The sequence below is a fragment of the Pantherophis guttatus genome, chromosome 4 (genome assembly GCF_059756535.1).
Source record: "Pantherophis guttatus breed Tessera chromosome 4, ASM5975653v1, whole genome shotgun sequence".
NCBI lineage: Eukaryota > Metazoa > Chordata > Lepidosauria > Squamata > Colubridae > Pantherophis > Pantherophis guttatus.
The window spans coordinates 18,886,899-18,898,108 of NC_142066.1; the positions used below are offsets into that span (position 1 = coordinate 18,886,899).

Sequence of the window (11,210 nt, forward strand, 5' to 3'; positions counted from 1 at the left end):
CCTCTACCTTTTCTTCACAAGGAATACAGACCAGGAGACCTCAACATTGTAGGCATTCTGTCTAAGATCTATATATTTTACAACATGATATACTTCAGGGAACCACCCTCTAATAATGTTTTTGATGACATTGCGTAAGTTTATTCTACTATTCATGATATAAGATAAATGCAGTTGATTGTTCATTAGTATACAGTATTTTATTACCCTTTTGTTTCTTTTCTCAGCTGAGATTCTCAGGAGTCTTCTAAAACACCAAATTTCAAACACATTAATTCTCTTTCCCTCTTGATTCTTCAAATTCCAACTTTAACTGGGGTATTTTCTTAGAAGGAAAACCATTCTTTGTAGGTATAGATACATAACTACTTCTGGATATCTTACCCATTGCTCTTCTTGTTATTTCACCAAGTTTATTTTCTGACACACATTCCTTGATCCATAGTTCTTTTAGACAGAAACTATCTACCACTTTAGCATCTCCACTGTCAATTTGAAGATTGGTTGTTGGAAATGTTTGTCTCTATTGTGCTCTCTATTTTATATTAAATTTTAATCCCATTTTTACTCTGCTCTTTGACTTTCATTACAGACCATTTCTCTTTTAAACTCTTAGAATACTGATGTCAGCAGTACTGTTGCTGACATGTTTCTGTCTAATCATAATCATAAGTTTATTTGTCAAGGATATATAACATAACAGGTAAAAGTATAAACATAATTTGAATACATGAAAAGACTAAGTAAAAAGGGACGGTAGGCATGCTGGTGCACTTATGCACGCCCCTTACAGACCTCTTAGAAATGGGGTGAGGCCAACAGTAGACAGTTTTAGGTTAAAGTTTTGGAGGCATTCCAGGCATTGACCACTCTGTTACTGAAGTCATATTTTCTGCAATCGAGTTTGGGGCGGTTTACCTTGAGTTTGTATCTATTATTTGCTCGTGTATTGTTGTGGTTGAAGCTGAAGTAGTCGTTGACAGGAAGGACATTATGGCAGATAATTGTATGTACTATGCTTGGGACAGACTGAAGTCGGTGTAGTTCTAAGTTGTCTAAATCCAAAATTTGGAGTCTGGTGGCATAAAGTATGTTATTGCGGTTAGAGGAATGGATGACTTCTTGTAAAATAACTCTGGACTCTCTCGATTGTATTTATGTCCGATATGCAGTGCAAGTTCCAGACAGATGAGCTATATTCAAGAATTGGTCTAGCAAATGTTTTGTATGCTCTAGTTAGTAGTACAACTAATTTTAAACCTCAGTTATTTTCTTCCAATTCGTCTTCTCCAAATTATAATCTGCATAGAGTTTGAAAAATAATGGGACAACATAACGCTTGACATTATTTCCTTGCTCACCTCTTCTTTCAGTATATCCAATTCAGACTATGGCATCCTAACTTGTGTATAGCTTTGTCATGAGGATGAACTCTTCTGGCATTCTCATTGGCCTGAACATATTCCATACAATCAACACAATTAAAGATCTTTATTTAATCAATAAAAAACAATCAATTTATTTTTTTGTGGGAGGAATATGCATTTGGTTTCTCAATTTCCTAAGATCCATCAGCAATTATTCTTTCTTAGGCTCTTCTAGTACCATCTTAAATATCTGACTTCTCCCTTTATATGTTGGATGTTAATCAGCATTGGATAATACTATTCATTATTTTGCTAGCAAGTGAAATTAAGTATATTGTTTTTATACTCCATTACACTCCTTTTTTTTAGTATTGATATGTAGCCTGACTTCTTCCAATCGGTTTCCCATTTGTCATTTTTCAGATTTCCTGGCAAAATAGTTATAACCTTTATGAATTCTTCTCCTGCTATTTGTTTGTTTAATTAATTGATTAAATGTATGTGCCAAAGCTTGCTATACAAAGCTTGCCCTATGTCACTAGATGTACTATCAGTTCTTCCCTAAATTAGTAATAACCCAGAGTAGTGATCTAACATTTTCTTCAATTACTAAAGAGTTCGTAAGTGAGAATTTCTTCTAAGGGATATTGGAGGCTGACATATCTACAACACATAATTTCAATGTATCTATTTTTTAAAAATAAATTCCCTTAATTCCATTTACTATCTGTAAATTTATATCATTTAGTGGAGCAGTTCAAAGTTAGGACCTCCTTTTGCATTTTGAGATTGCTTCTTGTCTTTTCTAACAGCTCACTGAAAGCTTTTGTACAATTCCTTCCAGAGATCCTTAACTTTCTTGGTTTTGCCTTCTTTTCCCTTCTTAGCCATTTCTTCTGTTTGTTCAGACATCCCTTTTGCTCTCCCATTTTTTGATTTTTAGCAGTCTCTTTTCACATTCATCCTTAACAACTGATTTTCCTGAGGAAACTTGAGATAAAAAGAGAAATACAATATTCTAAATTGTAAAAAAAAAAAAAAAAAAAAATCTGGTAAGAAAAGTTGATTGAATTTGAATATAATTGTTGATGATCATGCATATCAATAAAAATACTTTGCATTTTGCTAAAATGAAATATTCTAAGTATGGAATTATGAGACAAGTGCTGTGAAAAATTACATTTACTTTTAGGATCATGACACCTCTATACCAACAGTTTCTGGCTTTGCAATTTGCAGTCAAGGAGATCAATGAAGATTTGCATATTTTACAGAATCACACCTTGGGCTTCCATATCTATAATAACTATTTTACTACAACTTGGACCTATCGTGCCTCGCTGGAGGTATTTTCTTCTAAAGACAAATTCATTCCTAACTACAGCTGTGACCAGCAGAACAGACCAATAGCTGTTATTGGAGGACCAACCTCTTCAGTTCAGGCGCATATGAACACCATTTTGTCTCTCTACAAAATACCCCAGGTACAATTCTTGCTTGGGATCTTGGGAGGTGGGGGGGAATGCGTGGGATTTTTTCCCCCAAGCATTTTCTTATGGTACAGACTAATATGGTACAGAGCAGAGGTAATTTGATCTAGTGGTTAAGGCAGGGGTGAAATGCTACCGGTTTGGTCCAGCTCGCCATGCTGAGATTACTATTAGGGTTTCCCAAATTCTTTAATGAAGTGTGGATTTAAATTTCTAACAGCCTTTGATGCTGAAATTCTAGTTTCAGACTTTTCAGCTTTAAATAAATATCACTACATGCAGTCTTTTTTTTTTCATCTACTCCATATTTCCATGTGTTTTCTTCAGCTCATTTATGGCTCAACTCCACAAATGGATGCAAAAACACAGGATGCTGCATATCAGCTGATGTTTCCACACATGGACCATCAGTACAAGGGCATTTTGCACTTATTGCTACACTTCAGATGGACTTGGATTGGAATGATATATACAAATAATGACTATGGTTAAAAGTTTATACACGACATGGTTCCCATGTTCTCTCAGAATGGCATCTGCCTCGCTTTCAGTAAAGAATTGCCAGCAATCTCTTACTCAGATGACATTTTGTCTTCTGTGGAAGCTGGATTTGAAATGTTTGATGTCATTATGGGAAGCACTGTTAATATAGTGATGGTTTTTTGTCAAATTGAAGAAATGATTCTACTGAGATTATTTCCCACCCTGTCCAAACAAGAAGGAAAACCACTATGGAAAAGAGTCAAAGTGTGGATTATGACAACTCAGATGGATTTCACCTCACTTCCCTTCCAAAGAAATGAGGATACAGATTTCCTCCATGGTGCTCTGTCCTTTTCAATTCGCTCAAAGGAAGTAGTGGGATTCCGGAGATTTCTTCAGACGAGAAACCCTACCTTGGAAGAAGAAGATAGCATTATGAGACTTTTTTGGGAAAGTGCATTTGAATGTTCATTCTCCAAATCCTTAATGGATGAAGAAGATAAGGCCATCTGCACTGGAAAAGAAAAGCTTGACAATCTTCCTACATCTGTGCTTGAAATGGACATGACCGGCCACAGCTACAGTGTCTACAATGCCGTCTATGTAGTGGCACATACATTACATAACTTCCAGTCATCTCTTCCCAAATGCAAAAGAGGAGAGCAGGAAGCCAAAGAGAAACTTCTAAAACAACCACTCTGGAAGGTAATGTCTTGATCAAGCAAAGAGCAGAGGGCTCCTCATACCTGCATGCATTATAACAGAATCTAGATAGTGAAATACATTTCTCCAACAATACCTTTTAGAAGCTGAATCTTAATTTATTCAATTGTCTGCAAGCACCTCACTTCCCTTTCAAAGAAATGAGGACACAGATTTCCTTCATTGAAGATATAACAACCAGTTTTGTCAGGAGGTTAAGGCACCAGTCTAGAAACTGGGAGACTGTGAATTTTAGATCCATTTTAGGCATGAAATCCAGTTGGGTGAATTTGGTCCAGTCTCAACTCAATTCTTCTCAGGAGGAGGAAGGATTATAGGTAGTCTTTGATTTACAAGAGTTCGTTTAGTGACCATTTGAAATTACAATGGCGCTGAAAAATGTGACTTATGGCGGGATTCAAATTTTTTTACTACCGGTTCTGTGGGCGTGGCTTGGTGGACATGGCAGAGCAGGGGAAGGATACTGCAAAATCTCCATTTCATCCCGGTCAGCTGGGACTCAGGAGGCAGAGAATAGATGGGGGCGGGGCCAGTCGGAGGTCGTACTTACCGGTTCTCCGAACTACTCAAAGTTTCCACTACCAGTTCTCCAGAACTGGTCAGAACCTGATGAAACCCACCTCTGCTAATGACCATTTTCACCCTTATGAGCATTGCAGCATCCCCATAGTCACATGATCTACATTTGGATCTTGACAACTGACTAATATTTATGATGATTTTCAGTGTCCCTGACTCATATGATCACCTTTTGCAATCTTCTGACAAGCAAAGTCTATGAGGAAACTAAATTCACTTGACAAACATATTACTAATTTAACAACTGCAATGATTCACTTAGGAAATGTGACAAGAAAAGTCATAAAATGGGGCAAAACTCACTTAACAATTTTCTCACATAGATTTTGCACTCAATTGTGGTTGCAAGTTGAGGACTACTTGTATTAAATATATTTGCTGCCTTGAGTTCTTTATAAAAATAATAGAGGTAGGATATATAATTCTATAAATTGCAATTTTAAAATCTATGAATTTGCAGTCAGCATTATTGACTAGAGTTAGTGTGCTTACTGGCCTTCTTAAAAGATTTTATATGTATATATATATATATATTGGTTTTGATCCTTGTATGCCATTCAGAATCACTACTTTGAGATGGGTAGCTCTATAAATAATTTAAACAAATAAACTATATCCATCAGAACAGTAAAAAAGCTGTTGATTCATTGATATATGAATGAATGAATTCTGTACTCCTTTTCTTTGTTTTGCAATTAAGCTCAACTACGTTATGAGAAGAGTCTCATTCAACAATAGTGTTGGAGAAAAAATTTCCTTCAACCAGTATGGAGAGTTAGAAGTTGGATTTGATATTATTAATTGGATCACTTTTCCAAACCAGTCTTTCTTGAGAGTCAGAGTTGGAAGGATAGACCTGGTAGAGTCCCAAGAAGAGATGCTTACCATGGTTAAGGATGAAATTGTATGGCCACGGAGGTTTAACCAGGTATGATCTAACTATCTTCTAATTATATCCTATTAGGAGTCAATTACTAAAAGAATTCAAAAAGCAAATGTTTCATTCAATAAGAACATTTGGAAAGAGAAATCCTGGTGCAATATCTATCACTCTTCTCTTTCTAGCAGGGGTGAGATTCAGCCAGTTTGGACTAGTTCGGGTGAACCGGATTTTAATTTTAATTTGGTTTGCCGGACCAGTTGTTCCAAGGACTGGCTGACCCCGCCCACCACACCCCTACCAGGAGTTTCCACATGGCCCATTTTGGATGCCAGGCCAGGCCAGTGCAGGGCATGTGCGGAGGCTCTGGGAGTGTGAAAAATGGGCCCACTGGAAATGCCAGAAGTCCAGAAATGGGTCCGTTTCTGGCCTCCGGAGGGCCTCCGGAGCCTGGGGGAGGCCATTTTCACCCTCCCGGAGGCTTAATAGAAGCCTCTGGAGCCTGGGCAGGGTGAAAAACAGGCCTACCGGCAGCACTGGCAATCTGAAAACAGGCCCATTTCAGCCTCTGGAGGGCCTCCTATGCCCAGGGAACACTGTTTTCGCCTTCCTGGAGGCCCAAGGAAATCCTTCAGAGCCTGGGGAGGGCAACATCAACCCCCCCCCCCCCCCCGCCGTGGTGCAGGAGGCCAAGTAGGCCACACCCCCATTCACCGGCAGTGAATTGGTTGCCAGATTTTCCCAATATTCAAAGATTTTATAACATGTTTTGGTTAACAATTATATTTTGATGCCCCAAGAATGCAGTATATACACTATCATAATAGATGCAACATTATTATCCCATGAATTCATCAATCAATAAAGGAAACATAACCTTATATGATAATTAAATTACGGGGCCAAATTTATATATATTCTTTTAATACTATTTTAATGTTTGTAATTTATGTTTTTATTCGGCTGTACACTGCCCTGAGTCCTCAGGGAGAAGGGCAGTATATAAATTGGATATAAAATAAAAATAAAAAAATATATAGTTAAACACAGGGGTGCTATTGTGCAGGTTCTGACAGTTCTGGAGAACAAGTAGCGGAAATTTTGAGTAGTTTGGAGAACCGGCAAATGCCACCTCTGGCTAGCCCCAGAGTGGGGTGGGAATGGAGATTTTGCAATATCCTTCCCCCAGGAGTGGGGTGGGAATGGAGATTTTGGGATATCCTTCCCCTGGAGTGTGATGGGAATGGAGATTTTGCAGTGTCCTTCCCCTGGAGTGGGGTGGAAATGGAGATTTTTGCAGTATCCTTCCCCTGCCATGCCCACCAAGCCACACCACACACACTAAGCCATGCCCACAGAACCGGTAGTAAAAAAAAAAAATGAATTCAACCACTGGTTAAACATGCATATTGGAAGGTACAGCATGCTTGATATTTATGTTCAAATTGTTTAGAGAAATACAGTCTCTCTTTTCATTACATACAGACCCAGCCACTTTCTCAGTGTAATAACAAGTGCTCTCCTGGCTATAGTAAGAGCAAGATAGAAGGGAAGCCATTTTGCTGCTATGATTGTCTCCGATGTCCAGATGGAAAAATGGCTATCCAGGAGGGTAGGAGACTTCATTTGTATAGCTTTTAGGCATAGTAAAAATAAAATACATTGACATTCCTGCTATCATGCTTTAATCTTCTGTGGATGTAAATAAAGACATTTCTTGTCTAAGATCCTAAAACCCATATCATCCATAATAATGAAGAGATACACATTTTGATCTTCAGGAGGTTTTTTTTTTTTTTTTAATGGATAATTTCCCATGTCTTTTACTCCTGTTGTTCTTTTATTGACTATATTTAAATTTAAATGATCTTTTGCCCAGGGAAATCTTTTATATCTAGCTTTATTTTATATAAATAAAAACACCAAGTACCTTATTTATGGAGGACATACTGTATTTTTAGGAGTATAAGACGCACCGGAGTATAAGACGCATCTTAGTTTTTGGGGAGGAAAATAAGAAAAAAGCTGATTGGCAGGTGGATCAGCTTCCCAGAATACCCCCAATCTCCTGTTCCAAAAGGTGAATTTTAGCAACAGGTTCCTTGGTTGTGAGCTCTGTGCCTTGCTTTATTTTTTGCTCTTTTTTGCCTCTGAAAGCCTCCGAAACAGCTTCAGAAAAAAAGCCTCTGAAGCTCTGTTTGGGGGCTTCTTTTCTGAAGCTTCGTTTCTGATGCTTTTTTCAGCCTCTGAAACCTCCATTTGAGAAGCTGGGAGGGGCTACATTTGGACTATAAAACACATCCAGATTTTCACCCCCTTTTTTTGGGGAAAAAGGTATGTTTTATACTCCAACAAATATGGTACATACTTGAATCTTCTTAGACAATTAATCCTTTTTGTTCATGGAGTGTTGGAGACAAATGTTCAACTGAATCTAATGAGTTAGTTTGCAATTGCCACATTATTATTTTTATTTTTAAATCAGGGATTCCTATTTCTGAACATCTTTAATAGTTTTTATTTTTTGTAATGTTTAAATGTTAATTAGGAATAGATTTTGATTTTTAAAAAGAGGGATGAGGTGAATTTAGATTAAATGGAAGGGTATAGCAATAGCACTTAGATTTATATACTGCTTCATAGTCTATATAACCCTCTCTAAGCAGTTTAGAGAGTCAGCCTATTGCCCCCAACAATCTGGGTCTTCATTTTACTGATCTCAGAAGGATGGAAGGCTGAGTCAACTTTGAGTTGTTCAGGATCGAACTCCTGGCAGTGGGCAGAGTTAACCCAGAATACTACCTTCTAACTAATAATTTTTAACAATTTTAAATTAAAATTTTAACAATTATTTTGATGCCCCAAGAATGCAGTATATTATTAATTTGCTGATTAATAAGGAGGGCTGAAGATTTACAGATGAGCTTATAGAAAATGGGGTAAAGTATAGTATAAAGATACATTTGGTTGCATTTGGTTGATAAATTGTTAATGTTGAATACACTTGTTGAGGAAGGGAAGAAAAATTGTTTTTCTTATTTCTTATTTTCTTTTTGGGGAGGGGTTGTATACAATATACTAATATATACAATATCTTTTCTTTTTTAATGTATTTTTGAATTACTGATTCTATTAGTTTTAACTGTTTAATATGTTTTTTGATAAATTTTATTTTAAAAATGGAATATTGCAGAGAGAACTTCAGACAAAATATAAAAGACAAACACTTTTTTACTGATATTAATGCAAATTCAATGGTACAATATCCTGACTTTGTATTTTCTTTTCTAGACATGGATACTTGTATTGAATGTCCACAAGATAAGTACCCAAACAAGAATCAGGATGCCTGTATCCACAAAATTATTACTTTTCTCATGTATGAAGAAAAACTGGGAACTATTTTGGCTGCTTCCACTCTATTCTGTTCTTTCATCACAGTAGTATTTCTTTGGATCTTTATCATGAATAAGAACACTCCTCTAGTTAAAGCCAACAACCAAGGTCTTACTTATGTTCTCCTCATTGCTCTCCTATTATGTTTCCTTTGTGCTTTGTTATTCATTGGCAAACCCTCCAAGGTGGCATGTGCCCTTCGTCAAACTGCCTTTGGCATCATCTTTTCGGTGGCCATCTCTTGTGTTTTAGCCAAAACCATCATTGTGGTTGTAGCTTTCATGGCCACCAAGCCAGGTTCCAAGATGACTAGATGGGTGGGGAAAAGACTAGGTGGGTCCATAGTATCTTGCTGCTCTTTTATTCAGGTTATGATTTGTATAACTTGGCTGGCAATCTCTCCCCCATTTCCAGATTCTGACATGAATTCAACAACAGATGAAATCATTTTGAAATGCAATGAAGGATCAGTCCTCATGTTTTACTGTGTTTTGGGCTTTATGGGTTTCCTTGCCATTGTTAGTTTCGTGGTGGCTTTCCTCGCAAGAAAATTGCCCAACACTTTCAATGAAGCCAAGCATATTACATTCAGCATGTTGATCTTTTGTAGTGTGTGGTTGTCTTTTGTTCCAACCTATCAGAGTACAAAAGGGAAATACATGGTTGCTGTGGAGATCTTCTCCATTATAACTTCCAGTGCTGCATTGCTGATTTGCATCTTTTCCCCTAAATGCTTCATCATTATTTTTAGACCTGACTTGAACAATAAAAAACAGCTAACAAGGAAAAAACAATAAAAGAGTATGCATGGCCCTTTAATCCTTTTATTCATTCATAAGATGCATGGTGCTGCAGTGGTTATAGTGCAGCACTATTTCTGCTGACTGCTGGCTACCTGCAATTTGGAGTTCATATCTCACCAGGCTCAAGGTTAACTTAGCCTTCCATCCTTCTGAGGTAGGTAAAATGAGGACCCAAATTGTTGGGGTAATATGCTGACTCTGTAAACCACTTAGGCTGTAAAGCACTGTAAAGCGCAGGGTGAAATGTAAAATTTGTTACTATCGGTTCTGTGGGCATGGCTTGGTGGGAGGGTAATGTGACTGGGTGGGCATGGCCAACTTTTTTTTATTTTAACTTTTCAAAGCATTTTTTCTGCAAATGCAAAAAAATGCTTTGAAAAGCCTCTGCCGATCAGGAACACAGCTGGGATCGTCAGAGCCTTTTCAAAGCATTTTTTTAACCACCTCTTCCGCTGAAGGGGTTGCAGAAAAAAATGCTTTAAAAGTCTCTCTGATGATCCCAGCTGAGTTGCCTGATCATTTTAAAAAATGCTTTGAAAAGTCTCTCTGACGATCAGGCAACTCAGCTGGGATCGTCAGAGAGACTTTTAAAGCATTTTTTTCTGCAACCTCTTCCAGGGAAGAGGTGGTTAAAAAATGCTTTGAAAAGGCTCTGACGATCCCAGCTGTGTTGCCTGTTCGTCAGAGCCTTTTCAAAGCATTTTTTTAACCACCTCTTCCCCGGAAGAGGTTGCAGAAAAAAATGCTTTGAAATGCCTCTGAGATCCCACTGAGCCATGTGATCATCAGAGGCTTTCTTTTTTTTACTTTTAAAAGCATTTAAAAGCATTTTTTTTGGCGGAAGAAGTTGTAGATAAAATGCTTTTAAAAGTTAAAAAAAAAAAGAGCCTCTGATGATCACACGGCTCAGCTGGGCATGGGGGAGGCGCAGGGATTTTTGCTGCCGGTTCTCCGCACCACCCACCGCCATCACTACCAGATTGGGCAATCCAGTCCGAACCGGGAGCATTTCACCCCTGGTAAAGCAGTATATAAGTGCTATTGCTAAAATCTTATACCCATGCACCTGACGAAAGTCCTACTAAACTCTGGACTAAACTCTGGACTCTCTGCTTCAATCAGTATCGCATCCTTATTGAAAGTACTGCATTCTCCCACAGTAGTTCCCAAGTACAATACAAAATAATATTAACCCATCAAGTCCTGGCTTATATTTTTTGCAATCTGAGTGTTCACTTGCAATCAAAGTTACATTTTCACTGACTTCTGGTCTTTCTGTCATAGATATTTTTGCATTGCCTCATTCTTTGGGAACAGCTGGTCTGTTTTCTGAAATAGGGCATACTAAAGGTCCTCTTATCCCAGTATAAGAAGAGCAATAGCAATAGCACTTAGATTTATGTACCACTTCACAGTGCTTTACATCACTCTCTAAGCAATTTACAACAATCTAGGTCTTCATTTTACCAACTTTGGAAGGATGGAAGGC

General features: G+C 37.7%; 1 protein-coding gene across 1 annotated transcript; it reads left to right on the forward strand.

The window, feature by feature from the left end:
* Nucleotides 1-2,563: 2,563 nt before the first annotated feature.
* On the forward strand, nt 2,564-9,715 carry LOC117673034 (vomeronasal type-2 receptor 26-like). The gene is made up of 5 exons (XM_087893441.1): nt 2,564-2,851; nt 3,386-4,045; nt 5,343-5,570; nt 7,008-7,134; nt 8,814-9,715. The coding sequence occupies exons 1-5, from the start codon at nt 2,564-2,566 to the stop codon at nt 9,713-9,715; spliced, it is 2,205 nt and encodes a 734-aa protein (XP_087749567.1).
* Nucleotides 9,716-11,210: the final 1,495 nt, after the last annotated feature.

Excerpts from the sequence above, each read along its gene's own strand:
- LOC117673034 (XM_087893441.1), top strand. The coding sequence starts at position 2,564 with ATGACACCTCTATACCAACAGTTTCTGGCTTTGCAATTTGCAGTCAAG. Across the intron at positions 2,852-3,385 it reads CTCTCTACAAAATACCCCAG|AATGGCATCTGCCTCGCTTT; the intron begins GTACAATTCTTG and ends ATGTTCTCTCAG. Across the intron at positions 7,135-8,813 it reads AAAAATGGCTATCCAGGAGG|ACATGGATACTTGTATTGAA; the intron begins GTAGGAGACTTC and ends TTTCTTTTCTAG.